We start from the raw sequence: 27791 nt of genomic DNA, 5'->3' as shown, positions 1-27791 counted from the left end.
TCCACTTACTAAGGTTATACTTAAAAAATGTCCTGTTGACTAAATGGATAAGAGGATGACAGTGAAAGCTCTCTCCACAAACACTCCCCCCACCCAAAACAGGCAATATATAAACAAAGACTATTACAGACTTTCAAATACAAGTGATTGTATTTTTTTAACTGAAACATTACACCATGGTATAACCAATCCCATAGCATGTTTGAACCCTATTGTTATTCTATGAGTCTACTTCAGACATTTTGGTAGGGGTGGGGAGGGGGGTTAAATCAACTGAGGATTCGTTAGAGAACTGGGCTTTTTACCAGGTTCATGTGTGGAAGACGTCCTGTTTAATGATTGAATGACCAGTTTGTAAAGTGTATTTTTATCTCAGTCATTTTACCTTTAGATGCTTAATTTATTAGTACCAGGTCTGATGATATTCTCATCTTGGATCAGAACATTGCCTTTTTTTTTTGATCAAGCAAAGCCTAAAATTTATATGAAGGAATTAAACTCCTGAAAATTGGACTTGAGTGAAACCTGAGTAAAGACAACTCTTTTGCAATTATTAACAAGAAATTAGCATTTTTAAAATACAAATAACCAGTTTTAGTATTCAATTCTTCTTTCAACTTAAATTCTAGAAGTTTTCAGATGTGTCAAGACTATTGATACCAGTGCAAAAATTCCCAAGGAACTAGCAATTTTAAAAATCACGCAAACTAAAAAATTAGAGTAAAGTAAATAAAAAAAAAAATGAATAGGTTTATGACAGAAAAATACACTTAAATATTTCAAGGATGTGGTATCTCCAGGAGAAAACAGGCTGTCGGTGTTGTTCCCTTGCAGTTGCTCAACAATGGAAAGAGATTTCCATGTTTCTTTCCAGACTAAAGCTGAAAGTCCAGTCATTGTTCTACCAAACTTAATCAAGCTTTGATCATGGGGATCCCATCATTTCTTCAATGGAGTTACTTAACATAATTTTCCTTCATTTAAGTACAGTTTGAGGCACAGTTTAAGATCAAATGTGACTACATTTTAGTAAAATTGTCCAAGTATACTTCTTTGCAGAACCTCAGCACACAGCCTTGGGATTCACATATTTTCTACAGTTCTCTCCACAGGTATGGTTGTCTCCATGATCCACTTGCTCTGTGTGGAATCATAAAAAGCATTCACCTAAATATTGTGGAATTTTCTTAGTTGAGTCAACCCCCCAAAAAATAAGATGCCGATTCATCAACTATTGAAATTCATAATTTTAAACCATGCACTCTTTATACCCTCACATCAGTATGCATATTCTCCATACTGTTCTCTATACATTTCCTAAGGTGCTGACAAGGAGAATTTGTTTAACAATCACAAGCTTCTTTAGTTAGTGATCATTTCCTGGATTCTCATGACCTTGATGTGTGATTTGAGGGAATATTTTAAGGAGAAATCAGGTGCTAGTCATTCTTAGGGGTCAAAGGGTTGACTTAAAAAAATAACCTTAATGCATGTAAGAAAAGGGTCAATTTCCTAACAAAGACATTAAAGTTTTGTCCCAAGAACAGAACTGAGAAAAGTCAATTGCAAAGGCTTGACTCCAAATGGTATTTTTTTTTCACAGTTTGATTGTACTCTGAAAACTGAGCTACATAAAAGTTGTTGTTGACCCAGTTCACTTACTAAAATCAAATGTAATTAAGAAAAATGTCCTGTTTAACCCTTGCATGAGATAATATGCACAGTGAAAGCTCTCACTGAAAAAAGCCCCCTAAAAACATGAAGTATACCTGTCTAAAAAAGAAACCTTTACAGGGTTTCAAATACAATTGCATGCTGAAATACCACCAGTCCAAATAAACAGTTACTCCATAGTACGTAACCAATCCCATGGCATGTTTGAACCTTTGAGACTGGTTATCATTTATCTCCTAAGGGGTGGAGGGGAAGGGTTGAAGGAATTTTGTTATGTCATGATGAAAACCATGCAATCTCCACAAACCCTCCTACCTCCCCTATGCAAAATGTTTAGAGAAAACTGACAAATAATAAAATGAACCAAAATAAAAAAAAAAAAAAAAGGGAAAATGGAAATCAAAAGATTTAAAAAAGTAACAAAAAAACACAAAAAACCCCAAAAAAGGAAAACTATGCAGAAACCTCTTTAGGATTTAGTGTTACTGAGCTGAGAGCAACTGCATGGACTAGCCTGAGTTTTTCTTTTTTCATGAGCTTTGCATAACTTTCTGCAGGGAAAATTCCATGTTTCTTTCCTGACTCAGGTTGATAGGAAAGTCCTGTCATTGTTCTACCAAACTTTTTCTAGCTTTGGTCAAGGGGATTCTTTTGCTGTCACAAACAATGTTTCTTTAGTGGAGTTCAACCTTAGGTTATTTTCCTTCATTTCAGTACTGTTTTAGGCATGGTGAAACTTTCTTTTCAACTACATCAGTAAGACTGTCCAATATATTACTTCTTTGGAGAAATTCAGCACACAGCCTTTGAATGCATGTTTGTTCTCACACTACTCTTCCACTGGTATGGTTGTCTTCACAATCCACCTGCCCTGTGTGGAGTTATAACATTCAACTGAATATTCCGGATTTTCCTTAGTTTGGTCAAAGCCACCCAGCACATGCAATGTTCAACCAAGACAAACCATACTTCCATGTGTGTGGTAAACATTCAAGTTTGCAATTAACTGCCATTCTTTTGTGGAGATGTTGTATACCTCACATGTTTTTCAATGCAATGCTTTCTTCATCTGCTTCTCCGGCAACAAAAATCTTTTCCTGAGTGGCCACGCCAAAAGCTCCACCTCTTGCTTGTTGCATTTATGTAATTTCTTCCCTTTTCTTTTCCGTAATATCAAATCTGTCAGCTTTTGCAACATGTTGGGACGTGTGTGGGGACCTCCCACCCAAAAGATACAAAAAGTTACCACATCCAATGACACAAGATTTTTTCCTGTAGCACTAAGGAGAGGAGTGAAACTCTTGTCACGAACATGACTCTACATATAATTTTTCAATGGTTGCTGTGGTGGTTCCTTTGCTGTTTATAGAAAATAAATCTCCTCCAATGGCAGTCACTTTGTCCTGAACTTTAAAAGATATTATGCCAAAAGAGAATGATGACCAACCATTAGAGACAGGATCATACCTTGCTGCTTGACCCAAGCTATGATATATGAACAACTGATCACAAAATCTTATCATGCGGGTTGAAAGGATGTTGAGCTGCTCTTTTGACAACCTGTTGGGTAATCTTTTCCACTCATCTTTCTGAGGGACATAACAAAAGGCATATTCTCCTCCCCAAACCACTATAGCACGTGTGTCACAGCCATGGAAGGAATGGGAAAGATCGTCATCGCTTGAAAACGCAATCAGTTTTATAGCATCTGAAACCCGCCTGAGGCAACCAGCGTTGTCACGCACGAGTTTGTTTGTCACGACATTCAGCAAATAGTCACGTGATGCGAATTCCAGTCAAACGTGACGAAGTAATCCATGTGGTTATTTTTTAGTTCTTATTAACCGAGGGGAAGGTTTGTATGGGAGAATCTTGACCGAGGTCACCAGTACAGACCGAACGCAGTGAGGTCTGTACCAGCAACCGAGCTCAAGATTCGCCCATACACCAGACCGACCTAGCTCGGTTAATAAGATGTTTATTATATGGCTGTGTCTTATATGCCAATTTTTTATATTCTTTGTACCTTTCTTTTCTAGACTGGTTTAGATGCTGGTCTAGATGGGAAAATCTAGACCGCTTTCAATATTGATTTCAGCCAATCAAATTTGTGAATTTGGTAGTTCCCGCTCCTTGTGAGACACAGCCACATAATAATTATAATTATAAACCCTTTACGCCCTAGCATCAGTATGCATATTCTCCATACTGTAATCTCTAAACATTTTCTAAGGTGCTGACAAGAATTTGTTTAACAATCAAGAGCTTGTAATCTTTAGTTGGTGATCATTTCCTTTATTCTCGTGACCTTAGTGATTGATTCAGGGGTGATAATGTAAGGAGATATTAAATGCCAGTCACTTTTCATGGATCAAAGAGTTCAACTTGAGAAATTGCTTGTAATGCGTATGAAGGAAATACTCATCTATTGAAAGAGTGACATTAAACATTTGTCCCAAGCAAAGAACAGAGAAAAGTCAATTGTGATAGCTTCAGTCCCAACCAGTTATAATTTCACAGTGAGATTATACTCTATCAAGGTAGCTACATAAAACTTCTCGGTGAACCAGACCACTAAATATTAAGTAAGTGTATAACAAGGAAAATTTCCTGTTCACCACCCGGATTACTAAATAACATGTACAGTGAAATGAGCTCTCTACACAAACACTTCTCTAAAAATGCAATAATTGTAAGACAAAAGCTTTTACAGGCTTTCAAATACAAGTGCATGTTTTTTTAAACTGAGACGTTACCAGTCTAACTAAATAGCTACCCCATGGAATAACCAATCCCATAACATATTTGAGCCTTATCATTGTGCCGTGTGTCTTTACTTCTGAAATTTTGCTCAGGATGAAAAGGAAGGGGGTTGAATTGACTGAGAATTTGTTAGAGGCTTGGGCCACTCACTAGGTTCAAGTGTGACAGGCACCTTGCTAGAATCAACAATGCCTAAAGTGTATTTTTTTTTATTGATGTTTCCATGACAAGCTTAATACTAGTAGGCTTGTTTTAGTGAAAAGCAGGTCTGATGAGATTCTCATCCTGGTTCAAATGCACTGTCACTTTTTTGATAGCACAAAGCATAACATTTGTAAAAAGAAAACTCTTGAAAACTGTGCTTAAGTGAAACTTGTGTATATAGAACACTATTTCTCTTATTTACAATTAGCACCTTTTAAACTACAAGGCCAAATGTTGTTCTCTTAACATGGTATAGCTTTCTGCACAGGAAATTCCATGTTTCTCTCCTGACTCAGGTTGGTGGGAAAGTTCAGCCATTGTTCTACCTAGGAACTTTCTCTAGCTTTGATCAAGGGGATTCCATTGCTGTTACAAATTGTTTCTTCATTGCATTTTCTTGAGATGATTTTTCATTTGAGTACAGTTTGAGTAGAGTTAATATTCTTCTTCAATTGCATCATCAAGATAATCCAATACTCCTCTGGAGAACTTAAGCACACAGCCTTTAAATGCAGGTTTCTTCTTACAGCCCTCTTCCACTGGTATGATTGTCCTCAAAATCCACTTGCCCTGTTTGGAGTCATAACATTCAACTGAATATTCTGGCTTTTTCTTAGTTTGGTCAAAGCCACCCAGCACATATAATGTTCCACCAAGACAAACCATGCTACCATAAGTGCGGTAAACATTCAAGTTTGCAATTAACTGCCATTCATTTGTGGAAACATTGTATACCTCACATGTTTTCAACACCGCGTTTTCTTCGTCTGCTCCTCCGGCAACAAAAATCTTTTCCTGAATGGCCACACCAAAAGCCCCACCTCTTGCTTGTTGCATTTCTGCAATTTCTTCCCACTTCTTTTTTGTAATGTCAAATCTGTCAGTTTTGGAAACATATTGGGATGTATGTGGGGACTTCCCACCCAAAAGATACAAAAAGTTACCACATCCAATGACACAAGACTCTTTTCTGTAGCACTGAGAAGAGGAGTGAAGCTTTTGCCATGAACATGACTCTACATGGAATTTGTTAATGGTTGTTGTTGCTTTTGTTATGCTTTCAATCCCCTTAAGTCTTCTGAAAGTTTCATCAATAGAAAATAACTCTCCTCCAATGACAGTCACCTTGTCCTGACATATGCCAAAAGGGACTGATGACCAACCATTAAAGAGAGGATCATACCTCTCAGCTTGACCCCCGTTACAAAACAGGAACAACTGATCACGAAATCGTATCACGTCAGTTGAAAGGATGTCGAGTCGCTCTTTTGACAACCTGTTGGGTAATTCTTTCCACTCATCTTCCTGAGGGACATAACAAAGGGGATATTCTCCTCCACAAGCCACTATGGCACGTGTGTCACAGCCATGGAAGGACTGGGAAAGATCGTCATCGCTTGAAAACGCAATCAGTTTTATAGCATCTGAAACCAGCCTGAGGCAACCAGCATTGTCACGCACGAGTTTGTTTGTCACGACATTCAGCAAATAGTCACGCGATACGAATTCCAGTCAAACGTGACGAAGTAATCCATGTGGTTATTATTTAGTTCTTATTAACCGAGGGGGAGGTTTGTATGGGAGAATCTTGACCGAGGTCACCAGTACAGACCAAATGCAGTGAGGTCTGTACCAGTGACCGAGGTCAAGATTCTCCCATACAGACCGACCTAGCTCGGTTAATAAGATGCTAACTGTAAATAATCCTTAAATATTAATGTAGGGTTTTCTGCAGTGGGGTTGGAGACCAGATTATACCTGGGGAAGGTAGAAGAAGAGAGTAAGACAGGTGGTGATTCGAATTAAATACCTAGTTAATTGGCTCGTCCACACGGCCATGGGGCTTTTTAGAGTCAATGTTTCATTGAAAAGTTGAAAAAAAAAATAATTAAAAAAATAAAAAACAAAACAATAAAACGCAGATGCAGACAGAGAATTCGCTGTCTAAAGAGGAAATTTTTTTTAGTAAAAAATAACAGTCCCATAGTGCCTAAGAAATAAGGTGATAACCTTGAAAAAAAAAATTAATATCAGCTGTGGGAGCAAAACTTTTTTTTTTTCCGAAAGATTGGGTTAAAGCAGCTTTAGTTTGGTGAGTTATTTTTATCTCTAGATGGAGTTTGTTTTTTTAATCAATACTGGTAATTCATAGGAACTGTCAAAAGGATGATTCAGTCATCAAGTAATTGGAGATATCCTGACCAGGAGAAAAATTAATCTGTAGATTGCCAGAAGCTCTAGTAACATTGAATTTATGACCTTGGGCTTCTGAATAAATGTTACATTTATTAAGTGCTTCAATTCTGATTTCTTGGTTCACTTGTTAGAACCATTTGGCCCACAGCTAGTACAGAGCTTGATTTGTTAAATTAAAACTACATTTAAAGTAATGAAGAGTAAATATCAAGATCAGTAATTGAGGATTATGAAAGAAATGTAAATTGTCTCCTGTGGAGTCTCCAAAGGATCCACACTTGGTCTACTTGGTCTGCTATTACTTAATGTGTTGTTTATAATGATCTATCTTCTGTTTTTCAAGATTATAACTAAATTAAGATCAACACATGCAGCATGCTGATGAGTCGGTTTTTTTTCTTTGGCATAGCCACAGATGGTGATGAAATCAATAAAGTCTTACCAAGGACCTTCAGTTTATTAGTTAAAGATGCTGGTAAATGGAATTTCAAGTATAGTATGACTGTAATAATTGACAGAATATTTAGTACAATTTAAATAAAATATTATATTAGTCATTCATTTAATGTCACCAAGTGAGTTAAAAACAATATTTTAATGGATTGCAATAAGGGAGCCTCCAGAAACCACAGGCCCATTGGAGGGAGGCCTTCTTACTTAAAAGAAAGAGAGAAAAAAACATATGTTTATGTAAGCGATATGCATTCATTGGGAACATTTCTATGTGAGTATCTGAGATTTTGTGCAAGGTAAGGCTAGATACTGAATTTTGAAGTCTTTGTTACTTTGCTAAGAGTATCACTGCTGTTTCAAAGGAGTTGGACCCCCTGTGGATTTGGACCCCCAGTCCAGTTTGAAAAAAATTGTTTCACCTTCCTATGTATATATCATCTTCAGTTGCAATAAAATATTTGTTATCCAACTTTAAAATTATGTTATGAAGTTACGAAATAATTTTTTGCCCCACAAAATGCTATAGATTATATGTTACTATAATCATAATAATTATTATATGGAATTCAATAGAAGCACTGGGCAGCAGTAAAAGTAATAAAAAGACATTTGAGAATGACAAAACAGAAACCACTAATAGTAATAGTGATGAAAATCAACAAAAAGAAATAAGTGAATCCAGGCATTAGTGTTAGGTTCCCCCATCCAATATGCAAGGCTTCTTTTATCTTTATTTCCAAAAAGATAGGTGGGAGAGTCATTAGCTAATTATAATTATAAACCCTTTACACCCTTACATTAATATAAATATTTTCCATACTGTTCTCTATACATTTCCTAAGGTGCTGACAAGGAGAATTTGTTTAACAATCATGAACTTCTTTAGTTGGTGATCAATTCCTTTATTCTCCTGACCTTAGTGTGTGATTCAGGGTGATATTGTAAGGAGAAATTAGATGCTAGTCTTTTTTTCAGAGATCAAAGAGTTAAACTTGAGAAATTGCTTGTAATACATATGAAGGAAATAGTCATCTATTTAAAGAGTGACATTAAACATTTACCCCAAGCAAAGAACAGAGTAGCCTGCAGTGCCGGCGTATTTTGGGCGCACGAGCTGGAGTGCATATTTTCGTATTAGGCCGCCATCTTAGATTTGGTAGCTGGGGAGGATTGGGGCGAAGAAATATTTGCCGAGGGAGTAGGTGTTAAGTGGAAAATAGGCAACGGGGGAGAGGGAGGGGAAGGAAAAAATACGCCCGCAAAGCCTGTGATTTCGCAAAACGCCCCCTAGATTTAGAAATTAATTCTGGACACAAAAAATCTCCCTTTTTTAATTTTTACTGAATTGCGTAAAAAAAGTACTCTATCATTAAAGAAAATTGCTATGAAAACTTCTTCAACATCGTCTTCCAACGATCGACTGGACACGAAAAAAAGTTATCACAACGGCTGTATGCCACCTTCATTAGAACTGAATAAATTCAGCGATCCCTATTCCTTTTTCTTCCTCACCGACTTCGGTACTGTTAAATACAGATCAGCATATTCTAAAGACAACCTTCTGCAAAGTTTTGATAATCTTCACATCCAGAATTCGAGTTACGTTAACTATTTGGAGGCTATGCTGTTAGTAATCGTTCGGGGAGGGGGGGAGGGGGCAGATTATAACCTTTTGATTTCAGCGAGACTTTGAAAACGATATTTGACGATAAATTCTCTTAGCTGGGACAAAACATTCTCTTAACTGGCTAACCAATGAAGTACACCTTGGGAAATTTTTACAGTTTGGTTGGTAAACATTATATAAAAAATGATAAGAAAAGGGATTACTGAGCCTTAGATCTTAAAATTAAGGAGTATATACAGGCTTAACCGTTGCTATGGTGACTTAAATGGTAAAATGGATGATCATCGACTAAACATTTTTACTACCAATATTTGATGGTCAATAAAAACAAATTGGTTTTACTAGTTCATCAAAGCAAAATCGACTATAAGCTACCGAAAACCACCTCTGTCAGATAGGTTCAAGACAGCAAAGATAAAAAAAGCCTTGTGTTTCTGTCGATGGCATGCACTTATTTTTTAATTTGGCGAGTTTTGAACTGAGGTATTCGTTAAATCCAGGTTACAGTTTTTTACAACCACAGATATTTAATTTGTTATGAAAAAGAATATAACCAACCTGATTAGAAGATATTCTGTTTTTCTTTTTTCTTCGAGTTTCTTGACTTTGAAATGTTCCATCGCATGCTTGACGCTGTCCTAGAAATGGAAATAAGAAATGTAATGACAAGCTAAAGCGTTGCTATGGTAATTTAGCCTGAGATAACAATATGTTTGTAACACTGTTAAAAATGACCAGGTATTTCTTTGATAAACAGTTTTCTACCAAAAACAGTAACGCCTCAGTCGTAACTCCTTCATGAAAACGGCAATGACTAACGTTTCTGCATGTCTCCTTAATCTGCCAGATCAAGAAAATATATTTTTTTTCTGTTATTTAGTTCCCCTTGCTTTTGATGTTGATTTGTTTTGAACCGCAAACATTAGGGCTTAGGTGTTGAAAGCTGTCAAAAGTTAAAAGGTGAGACAAATAATTCGCCACAAAACAAAATAACAAACCTTGTATAAGTTATACTTCCTTTTTTTTCCTCCTTAAATTTCTTGATTTCCAGTCTCTTTCTTCACATGCTTGATGCTGTGCTACGGCCGGAAAATAAAAAAATTTTTATTAGGATAGATGCATACGTATCTCTAACTGCAGATAAGTAATCTCGTTATTATAAAATTAAACACGATGAACCTGATAAACAAGTGAATTCTGGGACGACTTGACAAAACCCCTGATCACAAAGTCAAGTGGAATCATTTCGACATAGCAGCCTTATAGAAAACTGAACATCACTATAAAATTCAAACATTTTGCATTCAAGAACTAAAGCCAGATTTTAATTTCAATTTAAGCCGTGAGAAACGGATGATACTTTATGAGTTGTTTACATTTTCTATTCATCTTCTGTTGATGTCATAGATCTACTGTTGATGTCGATTTTGTTGCTGTAGATCTAGTTTTCAAAATTGCAGAGGTTTTGATCTTTGGAAACGAAAGTCAAGTCTAAATTTAAGATAGCCAAGAACTTCTGCCATTTCGCCTGTGCAGTAAAGATGGGTACAGAGCTTTTGATGTTTACAAAAAGGGCTTTGTGTCGATCGAGAAGCTCTTATGATCATCCTTTTTGCCTCAGTGTGGGGTTGGAGACATGCAAAACCGTTTAAAACAAGCTTAATCTTAAAACGCTTTAAGCATGAATAGTTGCTGATGGGATCAAAGTAGATAGACGAGAGATATACAAGGACAAAAATAATCAATATAGTAAGGATAAAATTAAAATTTCTCGTTACCACTCTAAAAATCATGCGATTCAATAGCGACTGTCGTGGCGGATGATGTCTTCTTTCTACTGCGTGTAGCCTGCTGTTACTTCAGCTGTCAACTCTTAGATTTCATTTTCAAGGGCAGCATAGAGAAACAAGACCACAAGATTTCTAAAAAAATGTATTTGCCAGTAAGTCACTCACCTTGAGAAAGTTCAAAATCACAAAGTGACCGCCATCAATCCTTGACGTCGAGTTCCGACATCTAAACAACCTCGAAGAAACGCACGGTAGACTGACGACGCGAACAATATAATATCCAAGCTAATAAAGTTGAAATAACCTGTTTCCTGGCCTCAGAGTCGCCGCAGAAGGCGTTGAAGTTTCTTGTGGTTCGTAAGGTCTTTCTTCGTGCAAGAACTAAGCCAAAATATTAAAATTAATTTTGAAAATGATTTGTATCCACGTTACCTTTTGCCGACGTCAGTGACATTGAGCTTGTAGATCACTTCTCCACAATAAACTCCGCACAGACCACCGAAACTATGGCCCAGCTACTTCATTCTTCTTCTAGCGCCAGCCTTCCAAAGCCCACCTCTGGATCAGGAAGGCTTCGTTGCTTACTCACAAATGTTCGATTGCTGAAAAACAAATTGCTGGATTTTCAAGCTGCAGTTTACAGTGCTGACCTGGATATCCTCGCTGTTACTGAAACATGGCTAAACTCATGTATTCTTGACCATGAAATCCTTCCCACAGGTTACCAGCTACACAAGAAAGATCGTCAGGGTCGTCAAGGTGGAGGAATTCTGTTTGCATCACGGAATGATTTTGTGGTAGTCAGAAGATACGATCTGGAAACTGATTGTGAGCCAATGTGGAATGAACTGCAAACTGCCTCCGGTGTTAAGCTCCTGTTTGGTGTCTTCTACCGTCCCCCAAATACTGGTATAGAATACATGCTTCTCCTTGAAGAATCTTGCTCCCGTATTAACAACTTGACTTTCAATAAGATTTTCCTCGTTGGAGATTTTAATCTGCCGAACTTTGACTGGATAAATCAGATACCCCTCTCCACTGATCAACTTTACCTCAAGACCTACGAAATCATAAACGACCTACTCTTCACTCAAGTAATTACTTCTGCCACTCGTGGTAAAAATATTCTGGACTTGGTTTTGACTTCTACGCCTGACTTAGTTACTAATCTGTCCTTGAGTGCGGGTTTCTTACATTCCGACCATCTCAGTATATCCTTCAGTATCTCTATCAAACCTACATGCTTCAGAGCCACGCCAAAAGAAGTTTTAAACTTTAAAAAAGCAGACATGGATGAACTGAGGAAAACCCTGTCCTATATACCTTGGCATGTTGCTATGTTAGACGATGACATAAACATGAACGTAATTAAGTGGGAGGACCTTTTCTGGGCAGCAGTGAATGAATTTGTTCCTCGCAAAAGGGTCAGGGACAAGCAGACACCCCCCTGGATAGACTCTGAAGTAAAGGCACTGCGTTGAAAAAAGGACAAGGCCAGTCGAAGAGCATTGAAATAAAAAAAAACCAAGACCATATCGACAATTTTAAATCTCTTAGAAGAAACGTAAAGAAACTGATCCCCAAAAAGTACACTGACTACCTCAATAACCTTGCTGATTCTGTTGAAAAGCAACCCAAGAAGTTCTGGAGCTTTTATAGCACTAAAACAAAATCTAGAAAACTTCCACTGGCTATAAAGAGAAACAAAGACGACAAAAACCCAGTCACGTCATCCTTTGGTAAAGCAAATCTCTTTAATGAATATTTCCACTTAGTTTATAATCATGTTCATGCTGAACCTCCACCACCGGGGTCTCACCCTGTTTTACCTATTCATGAAATTTCAATTGTGACTGTTTCTGTTTCTGAGGTAAAATCCATCTTCGAAAACCTGGACCCATCAAAAAGTCCTGGACCAGATGGCATAACTGCCAGACTCTTGAAAGAGTTTTCTTCTGAAGTAAGTGACTCGGTTACATCAATGTTCAACCAGTCATTAACAAGTGGTGTTTTCCCAGAGAAATGGAAAGATTTAAATCTCACCCCTGTTTTTAAATCTTGTCAAAAAGATGTAGTTACCAATTATAAAGGTATCTCACCTTTGTCCATTATGTCAAAAGGACTTGAAAGATGTGTCCATACCCACATTTACAGCCATGTCGACGACCTTCTTCGCCCAGAACAACATGCTTTCAGAAAACATAAATCTTGCGTCACCCAACTTGTTTAATATATTCACTCACTGGCAAGAACACTTGACTCGGGTGATCAAACTGATGTCATATACCTGGACATGGCAAAAGCTTTTGACCGGGTACCACATGAGAAACTTATGTATAAACTCGATTGCTTGGTTTTCGAAATCCATTATTAGCATGGATCAAAGACTATCTTACAAATAGGCGTCATAGAACCCTCATCGAAGGCATTGCGTCAGACTGGAAGCCGGTTACTTCCGGAGTTCCTCAGGGATCTATCATTGGCCCCATTCTATTTCTTGTATATGTAAATGACATTGCGGAAAACCTTTCTACTGGTACCAGTCTTCCCCTCTATGCAGATGATGCAAAGTGTTCCAGAGTGATTAACGACCTTAATGATTGTTACACCCTCCCAAACGATCTGTCAGCTCTACATGATTGGAGTAAACTATGGGAAATGAACTTTAATTCACAGAAATGTAAACAGCTCTGTATAACAAGGAAGAGAAAACCAATCCACAATATCTATCATCTTGGTACGAAACAATTACTCCTATCTGACACGGAAAAAGATCTAGGTATAATGCTACATCACACACTAGCATGGCATGACCACATCTTTACAAAAGTAAATTCTGCAAATAAGATCCTGCGGCTAATTAAACGGACACCTTGTGCTGCCTCACCTTGAATACGCCTGTGAAATCTGATCCCCTCACCAAGCCTTTTTGCAGGACATGATTGAAAGCGTTCAGAGACGACTGATCAAAGGAAGATCTGAGCCACGCGACTCATGATCAAAGGAAGATCTTACATGGAGCGGTTGAAATCTCTCCATCTTCTAACCCTTAAGTCTAGAAGAACTCTGCTTGACTTGATCTTCTTTTACAAATGTTTAAAGGGACTCTTAAATATTAACTTATCTAGTTTTATTATTTCCAGATAAAATGCAGCATATGAACTAAGAAATGCTGATTTGTCATTTAAAACTCAGTATGCGAGAACAAACATGCTAAAATATTCCTATTTCCATAGAACAGTTAAAGTCTGGAATTGTTTACCTGTGCATGTCAGAAAGTCTGAGTTTCTTTCTGATTCAGTTAAGAGTCTTTGTAAGGCTTATTTATACCAGTTAGACACTGAATTAACCTAACTTCTTCTTATTATTATTATTGTTATTATTATTATTATTATTATTGTTATTATTATTGTTATTATTATTATTATTATTATATTATTACAAAGATATATAGGTATGTGTAGTGTTTTTCTTTTTTGGGTGGCCTTTTGTAAGGGAACCCTTTCCTGTTTCTTGGCCTTCCCCTCAGCTTTGTATATATGTTAAGTTTGTTGAGAAAATGATTAAAGTAAAGTAAAGTAATTCAAATGAGTTTTCCGACTTTGAAAGTCGAACCGAAGTTAATTAAAAAAGATTTTCGGTGACTTCCATTCAACTATCACAAAACGGAATACGATGATGAGCTGGCAGAAATACTTGCTAGAACTCATGAGAACTCGACTTAAAAAAAATGATACCGAGGGCATTTTTCAATCATTTATCATCAGCCTTGTCCCAACCTTTTTTCGTTTTTTTCGCCATTTCCAGGGTTGTGCTGTCCTTCGATCTGCACCAGTAACGTAAAACGGTCATTTTAATTTGTGCCCACCTGCAACAAAAATGATCAATTGAGAGGCCACTCCAAAAGCACCGGCCCTTTTGTGCTGCATGTCTGTAACTTGTGAGCCTTTAGTTCTTCGTCATCTTTCGTCACCAAAGTTATGTCGCTTAAGTGACCTTGTTTTTGTCATATTTTGAGCCGTTTCATTGGTTCCACTCAAAAAAAGATCCTGTTCTGTGACAGCGATCAGTGACAGATCTTCCATTCTCGAATGAATAGCCTTGCTTCCGTGGATCGCGAGGAATCAACAGAGCATGAAAAGGAAAGCAAAACTGACAAATTTTGCGGTTCGCTGAAGGCGGCCAAGCCATACTTAGGAGATGTCATTTCACTTGGTGGAGAGGAAGGGGAGAGGCGCGAAGGCAGAATGAGGGTAGGATAAGTACGTGGACGAGATAAAAAAAGGCAAGAATGGGATGCAGACCTTTCTCACAATAAAAGGGACTGAGAAATGCAAAATTTGACAGTCTTGGAAGGTCTTCTGCGGTCAGAACATTTTTGAAATTCGTCGAGCCTCTTTCCCTCACGATTCTTTGAACTCGACATCTACCAAAGCGTCTCTGATGATTTCGTTCGTCTACTAGTTTCCAGTTCTTTTTTTCAGTTTTTTTTTTTCAGAGGTTACGATTCACGAAGAAGAGGAGGAAACTGAGATCGAACAAGCACTTCCGTTTTCGATAAAGTTGAGTGATCGATTATAAATGGACAACATCTGAAGGAGTTCAGTCCACGAATTTGGTAATTTTTTTTCAAGAAGATGGAAGATTTGCAGCCTATTGTAGCTTCGGACCAAGCATCTACTTGTGTGGAGTTGATGAAGCGGCTCAACATGCAACGACAACAAAATTATTTATGCGATATAAAACTCGTGACGAACGACGACAAGGAGTGGATGGCTCATAGAAATGTTCTTTCCGCTGCGAGTCCGTTCTTCTGTAAGCTTCTTCAGAGCGACATGATGGAGAATCGAGAAGGTTTTGTTCGTTTCGAGGAAATCTCGGGATCTGTCATGAAAGATGTTTTGGAATTCATCTACACTGGAACTGTGGAAGTAACTCAGGAGAATGCCAAGGAGCTGATCGCGGCAGGTAACTATCTGATCATGCCGAGCTTGAAATCTGTTTCAGGGCGACTTCTGGAGGCAGAAATGTCCAACTCCAACTGCATTTCAACGTTTTACTTCGCCGAGAAATACGATTGCGAGGAGCTTGTGAACAACAGCAGAAAACTCGTCCTCGAAAACTTCCGTTTCGTAGCAGCACTGGATGAATTCCTTGAGTTGGAAGGTGAAGAAGTAGAGCGATGGCTTTCAAGTGACGAGATTTCTGTTGAAACGGAAGCTGATGTTTTTAAGATCGTACTTAATTGGATTGAACACTGCAAGAGCGAGCGAAAAGTAAAGTTCGAACAGTTGTTTCGCCACGTCAGACTGGATTTGATGTCGCGTGACTTCTTGATAGATGTCGTGACAAATGAACTTGTTCAAGATAGCTTTGCTTGTTTGAGGCTGACCTCCGCGGCTTTAAAAATGTCTAGTTTCTCGAGTGAAGTAGAAGTACTCCAAAAGCCGAGAAAAGAAGTCGAACTATACGCTCTCGTAGCGTGTGGAGGTAATCGCAATCTTTGTTATCTTCCCGGAAAAGACCAGTGGAAACGACTGCCAGATGGAGGGAGGTCAGGCTACGCCCAAATGGTCAGCTACCGGGATAAGTTGTTTAGATTTCCTGAAGGTGGCCTTGTAGAGAGGTATGATCCAGTTTTTAATGTCTGGTCTGTGTTGGATTTGCGTGCAAACTCTCTCCAGGTGGCTATAGTTAGAGGAGAAATGTATGCAATTGAGTTTAAGACTTCTAAGCAACAAACCATCGTCAAAATATACAATGTAGAGCAGTGTGCATGGGAGACACTTCTTTCATCCAGTGAAGCCTGTAGAGAACAAACCTGTGTTGTTTCTTCTGGCAGTGATCTTTATGTTTTTGGTGGAAAGCTCCCAGAAACTAGAGAATATGTCGCAAAAGCCGAGAGATTTGACACTGCGGGGAAAAAATGGATGGAAATTGCGGAAATGCGGGAAGAAAGAGGTGACGCCTTTGGTGTGGCCACTAAAGATAAAATCTTTGTTGCTGGGGGAAAGCATAGAGAAGGAAACTCAGTGTTGCAAACTTGTGAGATGTACAGTATTTCAACTAATGAATGGCAACTCACTGGAAGCTTGATTGTTTCTCGCATGCGTGGTAGTATGGTGTGTCTGAATGGGAAACTTTATGTGTTAGGTGGAGAAAGAGAGGAAGACCGTCGTGAGTTGAAGATTGAGTGGTATAATCCTGAAGAGGGAAAATGGATCCATACAACGACCATACCTGGACCACCAATTGGTACTTACTGGCGGGAAAGAGCGGTTTTAAGCGGCTGTGTACTTAAACTCTCCAAAGGAGTGCTGGACAAACTTCGGGTGGAAAAAAATTAGGACTGATTTGCACCATTGCACCATGAACATTGTCTTTGAAAGAGAAATGGTTTGAAGCGGTCCAATAAATTACAAGGAAAAGGAGACCAGCATCTGCTCAGGATAACTTACCAATCCTGATGGTCTCATAAGAAAGCTGTTATTTGGAATGTCACGCAATGGGGGATGCATTGCATGACAATCCAAGGTAAGGTTTCGAAGGAGACTAACTTAAAATTTGCCCCCCAAAAATGCAGCTGACAGGATGCAACTTTATGGTAAAGATCAGTACTCAGTCTGGTGTTATTCATGTTGTTTTAAATGAAGAGTTTTCTGTTCTCCAAGGTTGTAAGTCATCAGTGTATGCTGATGACACTGTTATTTTTCTTAACTCAGTCACATATGCTGATGACACTGTTAGTTTTCTTAACTCAGTCACATATGGTGTTGAAATTAGAAAAAAACTTACCAGAACTGTAAATGCGCGACTTTAATTGCGTGACTTGAAGTTTGCGTGACACTTCAGTTACGGTAGGCCTTTGTGCCATTTGAGCCTTTCGGATAGTTTTTCTTTCTTTAGTTGTTGCATCGTACGCTCCTTTACTGTTCACTGTTATGTCCGGCGTCCGTCCTAAGGTTACTTCTTAAGTTTTGGTTTCAAGCCACCGACGTATAGGGACCGATATGTAAGTTGCATTCGTTTGTTCTCACTCTGTAGCTTGCCCGATTTATGCAAGGTAGCGTTTCTCTTGATCTGATTTTATGCTTTGTGTGTGTGTTATTTACTCGCCGCCGTCGTATCGTCTAGCGGCTATTTCTAGTCATAATTTTCCTTTATCTCGTTTCGAGCAAGCTCTTTCATCTTTATAAGTATATATTTTGTGTTTGCCGTGGCACTTAGTTCATTTACTAGTTCTTTTCGTTATGTTAGATTTATTTACGCTGTTAAGTCGCCACGTGTTTCAATTGAGTACAATCGATTATATAAGTTTCCTTTTTTAATTCGCCTACAGTTTACGAGATCTATTAAAGATAAGTCTCCGTAACGTATCCCCTGGCTTGGTTGTTATTTTCTCCGGTCGCGATTTTCTCGGCGCTTCGTTCGGCCTTGATGTTCGCTTGCCGCTACAAGAACCTTAATTTAGTTTAATTCACTGGATATTTGGTTAAATTGGAACTTCAAGTGTAATGTGACTGTGATAAATGACTGAATAACTATAATCCTTATGAAAGAAACAACGTTTTTAGTTTAAAAAAAAAAAGTTTTTGGCATTCTTACATGTATGTCATCTTCAGTTGCAATAGGTTTGTTGTGTGATTTGAATTTTCTCTCAACAAACATGTCATGAACCTACAACAAAAGTTTTTGCTGCACAAAATGCTATATATTGTATTATATAACAATAATTACCTTTAGTATAATTTCAGAGCTAAGCAGAGTTTCCAGCAATCTGATTGGTCGATTGGTTCCTTTTATGATGCTATATAAACCGCTCCATGCGGTTTAAATTTAACAATTATTTGCCTCTGGTTCAGTGAATATCGTCGAATAATCCCCGAGACGAAGTCGAGGGGATTATTTGACAATATTCACCGAACCTGAGGCGAATAATTGTTTTAGTATAATTTCAGAGCTGAACAACAGAGAAATGTCTAAAATCACAACATTTTAGTAACATTTATTAACATTTTATTTTAACATTTATATAAACCGCGCGGAGCGGTTTATATAGCCTCATATAAGGAACTGCTCGACCAATCAGATTGCTGGAGACTCTTTGCTCAGTTCTGAAATTATACTAAAAAATGTTAAAATAAAATGTTAATAAATGTTACTAAAATGTTATGATGTTTTTAGAAATTTCTCTGTTGTTCAGCCCTGAAATTATACTAAAACAATTATTCGCCTCAGGTTTTGTGAATATTGTCGAATAATTGTTAATTATATGAAGTTTTATATTATTATACGAAATTCAAAGGAAGCACAGGGGAGCAGTAAACTGAAGTAATAAAAAGGGAATTTGGAGCAACAAAACAATAACTGCTAACAGTGATCATAATAAAAAAGAATTTAAAAAGAATCAAGTAAGTCTAGGTGTTTAAACTCTTGGAGAAGTGTAAGATTCTTGCATTCATTAAACATGGCCTCTCTTATTTTCATTTGAAAAATTGAGGTTGCAGATTCAACATGCAATCATAATATTATAACCAACACGAAAGCTACGGCTACTTTGGTCACTGTACACACATATACAAACCTCCATGATATCAACTTCTCATTTTCTTCTTCACCTAGTTATATAGTACGAAGTAAACTTGGAAACTTATAAACCCTTCACACCCTAATGTCAGTCTGCATATTCTCCATACTATTCTCTGTACATTTTCTAAGATGCTAACATGGAGAATTTGTTTAACAATCTAGAGCTAGTAATCTCTAGTTAGTGATCATTCCCTTTATTCTCATGACTTTAGTTTTTGATTCAGGGTGATCTTGTAAGGAGAAATTACATGTTAGTCACTCTTAGGGATCTACCGGTGATGCATGCAGGAAAATAGTCACCCCACCTGGTTATAATTTCACAGTCAGACTATACTCTAACAATTGAGCCACTAAAAGTTGTTGGTAACCCAGTCCACTTATTAGGGTTATAAGTGACAAGAAAATGTCTTGTTTACTGCTTGAATTACAAGATAATATGTACAGTTTAAAGGCTCTCTCCCCAAACACCCCTAAAAAAGGCAGTACTGTATAAAATGGAAGCTTTTATAGGCTTCAATTATAACTACGTGTATATTTTTTACTGAAACACTACCAGTCCAAATAAGTAGCTAACCCATGATATAACCAATCCCACTGCATATTAAGGCCTTAATGTTCTGCCACATGTCTTCACTTCAGAAATTTTTCTCAGGGTGGGGAGGAGGGTTGGCAGGGGGGGTGAATCAACTGAGAATTTGTTAGATTTGTGTCATTTACTAGGTTCATTGTGACAAACTTGCTGCATAACACTAGAATCAGCAATGTCTTAAGTATATTTTTATTTTCAATGATGTTTCCAATACAAACTTAATTCAAGCAGGCTTGTTTAAGAAAAAAAGTAGGTCTAATAGATTCTCATCCTGGATCAAATGCACTTCCTCTTTTTTTTTTTAACCGGCAAAACCTAAAATTTGTAGAAAAGAAACCTCTAAAAAATTTGTGCTGTAGTGAAACCAGGGTAAAGAGGACTCTTGCAATTATTAAAAAATAACATTTTTAAATGACAAAATTACAAGATTAAGTGTTCGATTTGTCTCTCAAAAGTGTAGAAATTAGTGACACCTGCTCAAAATTTGGAAAGAAAACTGGTGAGAAGTAAAACGAAACCAAAAACAAATGAATGGAACACAAAAATGAATAAAACAAAACAAAACAATTAAACCCTAGAAACCTAAGCAGAAGCTTATCAAGGAATCAGTATCACTAAAATAAAGTAGGCTGAGTGTTCTTATCTGAGCATCACATAACAATCTGCAGTGAAAATTTCGTATCTCTTCCCTTCCCAGATAGAGAGTTCAGATGGGAAAGTTCAGTCATTGTTCTTTGTGCTGCCTAACCTTATCTAGCTTTGTCCAAGGAGATCTGCTGCTGTTACAAATTGTTTCTTTGGTGCATTTTTCTTGAGGTAATTTTCTTTCATTTAAGTACAGTTTGAACATGGTTAACTGTTGCCTGGTTAGCTCATGCTGCTGAGTGCCGACTACCACGCAGGAGGTAGAGAGTTCAAGTCTCAAACTGGACCAACAATCAGGGTCTTAAAATTACTGAAGACAGTTTTCCCCATTTGCTATGACATCTGCAAATTGTTAGACAATCTAGTCTTCTCAAATAAGGTCGAAAAACCGTGAGCCACATCACCTGCATCTTCTCGGTAAAGTCGAACGTCGATTATCCAGGCCTCAATTATCTGAACTTTTTCTCTGGTCCCAATTTTGTCATAAATATTTATTTGTCATGATCAAGAGCCATAGCCATATTCTTTTTTAAAACTTCAGCATTGAAAAGTGAAGTGAAGGCAAGTTTGTTTTGCTCTCGCTTTTCCAATTTTAAAAACATTTTTCATAGTGGTAATTTTAATTGTAAATACACATGTGTGTGTATGGGTATTCACAATGGACAGTGAAGATGTAGACCATATCTTTTTCAAAACAATTTGTAAATGTTTTGTTTCACAATGAAATATCCCTTTCTTGATTTAATCAGCTTTTGTTCATCATTTGTTTTCATATTCTCAATTATCTGGACCCTTGATTTTCTGCACTATTTGGTCAAGTCCCAATGAGTCCAAATAATCAAGGTTTGACTGTACTGGTTCGCAGGGGATGTTTAAAAAAACTCACACTGTTTGAAAAGAGAAGGGAACATAGCTCCCACTGTTGTGATCTTGCCTTGATTCTCAAATTGTGGACATCTGCAAAACTTTCCTTAAAAAATTATAAACTGCTCCATGCAGTCTGGCCAAAGCCCCCCGGCAAAGTGTTGTAAAGCATCATGAGCCATTGGATATGTTTCACAACATATAATGAACATATTAGTATACATCATCTGATTGGCAAATTCATTTTCCAAGTGGATGCTTTGTAAGGTTATAAAGCCTGCATGTAACTAGCATTATCAAAAACTGTATCATTGGATAATGCAATTCAAGACTTTTTATTGGCTTAGCTATTATGGTATATGAGCCAAAATACCATAATCTACAAATATGGTAAGCATAGACATCGGTTTAAAATTAAAAGGGAGCTAAAAAAATTAAGATTTGGTAAGATTTGTCTAATGTCTTGAGGACGTTTTTAATAAAACAATTATTCCACTCGCGCTTGTTGGATATGAGATGATTATAGCCAACTCGGCGCTATGCGCCTCGTTGGCTATCTTTCATCTCATATCCAACGCGCACTCGTGGAATAATTGTTAAATAGAACACATTTTCTCCCAACTCTATAGCATGACAAAACCACTTGGGATGTTAGAAGAACGCTTGAAAAGCTTACAAATCACTTGCCTTCCGCTCATAATTCATAGGCTTGCCTCATGTTCTCCCAACATCCTGTGTGGCTTTCTTAGGTTATTGTGCCTGGAAAAATGTGTCCTATTACCTGAACAGAAACAATTTATCCCACAAGCTTTCAACTGCACCATCAAGATTGTCCAATACTCCTTTGGAGAACTTCAGCACACACCCTTTAAATGTATGTTTATTCTTACAGTCCCCTTTTACTGGTATGGTTGTCTTCATGATCCACTTGCCCTGTGTGGAGTCATAACATTCAACTGAATGTTCACCATTTTTCCTGGTTTGGTCACAGCCACCCAGCACATACAATGTTCCACCAAGACAAACCATGCTACCATGTGTGCGGCAAACATTCAAGTTTGCAATTAACTGCCATTCATTTGAGGAAACGTTGTACACTTCGCATGTTTTCAACACTGTGTTTTCTTTATCTGCACCTCCAGCAACAAAAATCTTTTCCTGAGTGGCAACGCCAAAAGCCCCACCTCTTGCTTGTTGCATATCTTTGATTTCTTCCCATTTCCTTTCTGTGATGTCAAATCTGTCAGCTTTTGCAACATATTGGGATGTATGTGGGGACTTCCCACCCAAAAGATACAAAAAGTTACCAGATCCAATGACACAAGACTCTTTCCTGTAGCACTGAGGAGAGGAGTGAAAATTTTGCCATGAACATGACTCCACATGGAATTTTTCAATGTCTATGATGCTATTAACTTGATCTCCCCCAAAAGTTTTGTCAATAGAAAATAACTCTCCTCTAATGACAGTCAACTTATCATGAACTATGCCGAAATGGACAGGTGACCAACCACTAAAGACAGGATCATACCTCTCTGCTCTACCCCTCTTATGAAATATGAACAACTGATCACGAAATCTTATCACGTGGGTTGAAAGGAAGTCGAACTGCTCTTTTGCCAACCTGTTGGGTAATCTTTTCCACTCATCTTTCTGAGGGACATAACAAAAGGCATAGTCTTCTCCACAAGCCACTATAGCACGTGTGTCAAGCTCTTTTCTGGGGGACTGGGAAAGATCATCATCGCTTGGAAACGTAGTCTGTTCTATGGCATCTGAAATCAGTGTAAAACAACCAGGGTTGTCACGCACGAGTTCGTTTGTCACGACATTCAACAAATAGTCACGCGATACGAAAACCAGTCGAACGTGACGAAGAAGTTCTTCAAACGCTACTTTCCGCTCGCTCTTGTTATGTTCAACCCACTTTTGCACAATCTGGAAAACATCGGCTTCCATTCTAACAACAATCTCATCACTTGAAATCCATCTCTCCACCTCTTTGGCTTCCAAACTTAGGAATTCATCCATGTCTGCCACAGATGCGAAGTTCGCGTGGATGAAACTCTTGCTGTCGTTAACAAGCTCTTCACAATCGTATTTCTCGGCGAAGTAGAAGGTTGAAATGCAGCTGGAGTTTCTCATTTTTTGCCGTAGATATCGACCAGAGATTGTTTTTAAATTTGGGACGATGAGATAATTCGTTGCAGCGACTAACTCTTCGGCATTTTCTTCAGTTACTTCCACAGTCCCGGTGTAGATGAATTCCAGGACATCTTCCATAACAGATCTTAAAACCTCCTCAAACCGAACGACACCCTCCCGATTTTCCTTCATGTCGCTCTGAAAAAGCTTGCAAAAGAACGGACTCGCAGCGGAAAGAACATTGCTGTGAGCCTTAAACTCTTGGTCATCTTTTGTGATCAAAGTTAAGTCGCATAAGTGGCCTTGTTTTCGTTGTATGTTGAGCCGTTTCATCATTTCCACACAGAAAGAATTCTGTTCAGTGACAGTGATGGGTGGAAGATCATCCATTGTCTCAGGATTAGCCTTGTTTTCGGGGTTTGTTAGCAGAGACTGCTATAATTAATAATGTCAGAGACACGAACGCGGAAATTAAAGAACTTTGCGGTACCCAGGCTACCCCGGTCAGCATAGGAAAGAGATTCATGGAGGCTGCACTGGGGGATCGGGACAGACGCGGGGGATGAGGGCAGGAGGGGTACGGGAGATGGGAGAGGAAAATACATTCACTCAAGGTTAAGATCGGTAGAGAAATGCTAAATACAAATATTCCTTAACTACAGTTCATTACAAAATTGGAGAAAAAAGCGCAGATGCAGAAGCAGAATTCCCTCAGTTCCTTCCATACACTTCAGAGAGAATTTTTTTTAGTGGAATACAGCCTCAAAGTGCCTAAGAAATAAGGTGATAGAATTAAAAAATAATTTGATATCAGCTGTATTTTTTTCTGAAAATTGAATTGAAGCAGCTTCAGATTATAGTTTAAAGAGTTTTTTCATTTCCAGATGGAGTTTGTTATGATTAATCTCTATCGATCATTTGTAAGTATGTATTCTGTCAAAGAATAATGATTCAGTCATCAAGTAATTTGCAGACAATCGCCTAACAACAACAATCAACGTATAGAGGTATCCTTACATTTGTTTTCTGTTAATTTTAAAAAGAAGAAAAAGGAACCTGTAGATTCCCAGAAGGAAAAAATTATAAGTAACATATTGCAAATGAAGCCTGACTGGTTACACCGTAATTAAATGTCAAACTTGACTTGTGAAGAGCCTATAGCTAGAGCATATGAGCTTTCTTGCTTAAACACATTAGATTCAAGACGAGCGACACAGAATTTATCAACTTGGATGTCTTGATTGATGTTACATTTTCAAAGTGCTTCATCAGTTCTGATTTCTTGGTTAACTTGGCCTCCAGGGTGCAGGACTTGATTAGTTAAATTAAAAGTATACATTTAAATTAATGAATGGTAAATGACATGAACAGTTTGTGGGTTATGGAACAAATATTAACCACTTTTCTACCACACCTAGACGTGTTCTCCAACCAGCAGCCACATCAAATTTTTTCTCAGCAACCAAGCAATGTCCAATTAGCCATCGCGAACAAACAGGCCGCTCTTGGTAATTAATCTTTTTTATTTGAGGACGTAGATATACATCCTAGGTCATTGCGTGACATAACATCCTGGTAGGAAAAGGGTTAAAACAACATTTTAATAGATAGCTTATACGACAATGGCCTCTTTACTTAAAAGAAGAGAAAAAAACATGGATATGTAAGCAATACATGTTCATTGGGAACATTTCTATGAGAATATCTTGGTATATTGTGCAGGATAAGGCTAGATGCTGAAATTTGAGGTCTTGAGTCACTTTGCTGGGAGTAATGCCCCCAAAGTCCATATTACTATTATAATCTACACTCCCGTGAAAAAAGTGTTTATGTTGCTTCATATTACCTAAATATTTCCTAATTAGCCTAAAATTTGTGGGATAAAAATAAGCTAGATAGTGTTTTACTCAACAATTGTTATTTATATTTTCTTGAAGTCTCGAGTTACCATCAATCCAAGTTCCAAGGTTCTTGACTGACTTCACAGATGGAACGCAAACTTCCCTAGCCTTGAGTGAATCTACATGGACCCTGGAGAGCTGCTGCTTCATATCCATCATGATGATAAACCCTGTCTTGTTGTCACTGATCTTCAGTTTATCACCAAAAAACATCCATGCTCTGATTTTTCATATTCTGAGCTCCATAGCAGCGATGGCTTCATCTGATTTGAGACACTGTCCAGCTTAAACACAAGATATAATAGGCCTTTTGCAGCTAAGCCATCACGTGACCTACTTTTCATGAAATTGTGGGCTATAACTTAGCCGAATTCAGAAAAGGAAAAAGCATTTCGAAAATAACAAAATGGCCAAGTTTGAGGCCCCCATTATTCAAAAATGAGATTTGATGACACTGAATTTTTTAATAAATAAGAAGGTTTATGTGGAAAAAGTTGTTGGAGAGCAGGGCCTTGCTCCCCAGCAACATTTTCCATACAAGTCCTCTAAATTTTCCGAAAGTTCAAACCGCTGTAAAAACAGTGCTCTTTAATTCCCGGGGCCCAAACTTGGCCGTATTGGTGTTTTCGATATGCTCTTTCCATCTCTGGTATTCTTCAAGTTGTATCCCATAATATATATATCTAAAATTGATCACGTGACCCCAGCTGCAAAGGGCCTATTACCTGTCTGTGCAGAGGTGTGCACACTATGTGGATGTCTTTTAACCCTCTCAAACAATTTTCAAGCCTATGCAAAGTGAACACAGGACCCTTTTGGAACTCCTTGCTTGATCTGAAATTCTATCTGGAATGATGACACTTTTTCTTTCAGCCAGAGATGTTGCTGCAAATCAGCAAAATTAATTCACCACAACCTTAATCTAGGTTACGACTAGGATGATTTGTGATGTGAAAGTTCAAATGTGACATGACTAATAAATTCTTAATAAAAACCGTATTTTTAGTTAAAAAAAAAAAACGTTACACAATCTTATGTGTATGTCAGTTGCTATATAATATTTGTTGTCTGATTTGAATTTTCACTTTAAAACTATGTTTTGAAGTTGTGACATACGTTTTTGCCCTGCTAAATGCTATATATTATATGATGTTACCATTATCAAGACATGATTATTATTATTTGAAATTCAATAGAACTAGACACTGATCAGCAGTAGATCAAAGTATTAAAAAGGGACTTAGGAATGGTAAAACAGAAACCTGCACTAATAGTAAAAATAACTGCAAAAAGTAAGTGAAAGGAAATGAGTAAATCTATGTTTTAGTCTTACATTTAGATTCTCACATTCAATATACAAGGCTTCTTCAGTATCTTTATTTGAATAATTTAGGTGGCAGATGTGGCGTATTGTACCAGAAGTGTGAAAAGGTTGTGTTTGTAGGCATCCTGTGATGCCTAGCGAAAGTTGTTGTTGTGGTACTCGTTGGCTGCCATCTGGATAGTGTGTGGATTAAAGATTTGAAATCAAAGAACATCGAAGGTTTTTATTGCCGTATATCCAAATATCACAGCAGATTCATCAACTAATCATAATTATGAACCCTTTATAACCTCATCATCAGTATGCATATTCTCTATACTGTTCTCTATACATTTCCTAAGGTGCTGATAAAGAGAATTTGGAGCTCACTATCTTTACTTGGTGATCATTTCCTGTATTCTCATGACCTTAGCATTTGATTCAGGGGTGATATTGTAAGGAGATATCAGATTTAAGAGATCAAAGGGTCAACTTTGAAGAATGACATGTACTGCATTTAAAGAAAATAGTCGTTTCTATAAAGAGCAACAATAAGAAAACATTTGTCTCAAGCACAGAATAGAGAAAAGTCAATTGTGAGAGCTTCAGCCCCAACCAGTTTTAGTTTTACAGTAAGATTATATTCTATCAAATGAGCCACATAAAAGTTGTTGGTGATCCAGACCACTAAATATTACGTATATAGCAAGAAAAATTTCCTGTTTACCACCTAGATTACTTAATACAGTGAAATTAGGTTCTTCTACAAAACATGCTCTCTCCTAAAAAAATGCAATATATAAAACAATAGCTTTTACAGGCTTTCAAATACAAGTGCATGTAAGCAGAGATTTCTATAATAAGTAATGTCTGAAGACAAATGCAGAAATAAGAGAATTTTGCAGTATCCAGGCTGCCCCAGCCAGTCTAACAGAGAGACACTATGCCGGGGAACAAGTGCAGAGGTGGGGGCAGGAAAGGTATGGGAGATGGGAGAGGTTAAGAGCATAAGATAAATGCTTTATGCAAATATTCCTTAACTATTGTT

The 27791-nt window shown here is 37.6% G+C and overlaps 3 protein-coding genes across 7 annotated transcripts; 2 read left to right on the top strand and 1 right to left on the bottom strand.

The window, feature by feature from the left end:
- Window positions 1-10893: 10893 nt before the first annotated feature.
- LOC148719928 (uncharacterized) lies at window positions 10894-12433 on the top strand. Its single transcript, XM_088738459.1, has one exon. It carries the CDS (start codon window positions 11214-11216, stop codon window positions 12186-12188), a length of 975 nt encoding a protein of 324 aa, XP_088594585.1. The 5' UTR covers window positions 10894-11213; the 3' UTR covers window positions 12189-12433.
- Window positions 12434-14935: 2502 nt separating this feature from the next.
- On the top strand, window positions 14936-26982 carry LOC111331513 (kelch-like protein 12). Of its 4 annotated transcripts, XM_088738455.1 has the most exons (4): window positions 14936-17719; window positions 20583-20701; window positions 24958-25047; window positions 25477-26982. In XM_088738455.1, the coding sequence occupies exon 1, from the start codon at window positions 15345-15347 to the stop codon at window positions 17052-17054; it is 1710 nt and encodes a 569-aa protein (XP_088594581.1). In that variant the 5' UTR covers window positions 14936-15344; the 3' UTR covers window positions 17055-17719; window positions 20583-20701; window positions 24958-25047; window positions 25477-26982. The 4 variants fall into 4 exon arrangements, with proteins under 4 accessions (XP_088594581.1, XP_088594580.1, XP_088594584.1 ...); XM_088738454.1 differs by lacking the exon at window positions 20583-20701; XM_088738458.1 differs by lacking the exon at window positions 24958-25047.
- Window positions 20059-24005, bottom strand: LOC111331511 (kelch-like protein 12). Of its 2 annotated transcripts, XM_022936634.2 has the most exons (2): window positions 23019-24005; window positions 22356-22735 (listed from the first exon to the last, which is right to left on the bottom strand). In XM_022936634.2, exons 1-2 carry the CDS (start codon window positions 23927-23929, stop codon window positions 22504-22506), a joined length of 1143 nt encoding a protein of 380 aa, XP_022792369.2. In that variant the 5' UTR covers window positions 23930-24005; the 3' UTR covers window positions 22356-22503. The 2 variants fall into 2 exon arrangements, with proteins under 2 accessions (XP_088594579.1, XP_022792369.2); XM_088738453.1 differs by having other exon boundaries at window positions 20059-24005.
- Window positions 26983-27791: the final 809 nt, after the last annotated feature.

Source organism: Stylophora pistillata, chromosome 11 (assembly GCF_964205215.1).
Source record: "Stylophora pistillata chromosome 11, jaStyPist1.2, whole genome shotgun sequence".
Classification (NCBI taxonomy): Eukaryota; Metazoa; Cnidaria; class Anthozoa; order Scleractinia; family Pocilloporidae; genus Stylophora; species Stylophora pistillata.
This window is presented reverse-complemented; position numbering and strand designations above follow the sequence as displayed.

Bases quoted from the DNA above. Each gene is read 5' to 3' on its own strand.
- LOC148719928 (XM_088738459.1), top strand. From the start codon at position 11,214: ATGGCCCAGCTACTTCATTCTTCTTCTAGCGCCAGCCTTCCAAAGCCC.
- LOC111331513 (XM_088738457.1), top strand. From the start codon at position 15,345: ATGGAAGATTTGCAGCCTATTGTAGCTTCGGACCAAGCATCTACTTGT.
- LOC111331511 (XM_088738453.1), bottom strand. From the start codon at position 23,929: ATGGATGATCTTCCACCCATCACTGTCACTGAACAGAATTCTTTCTGT.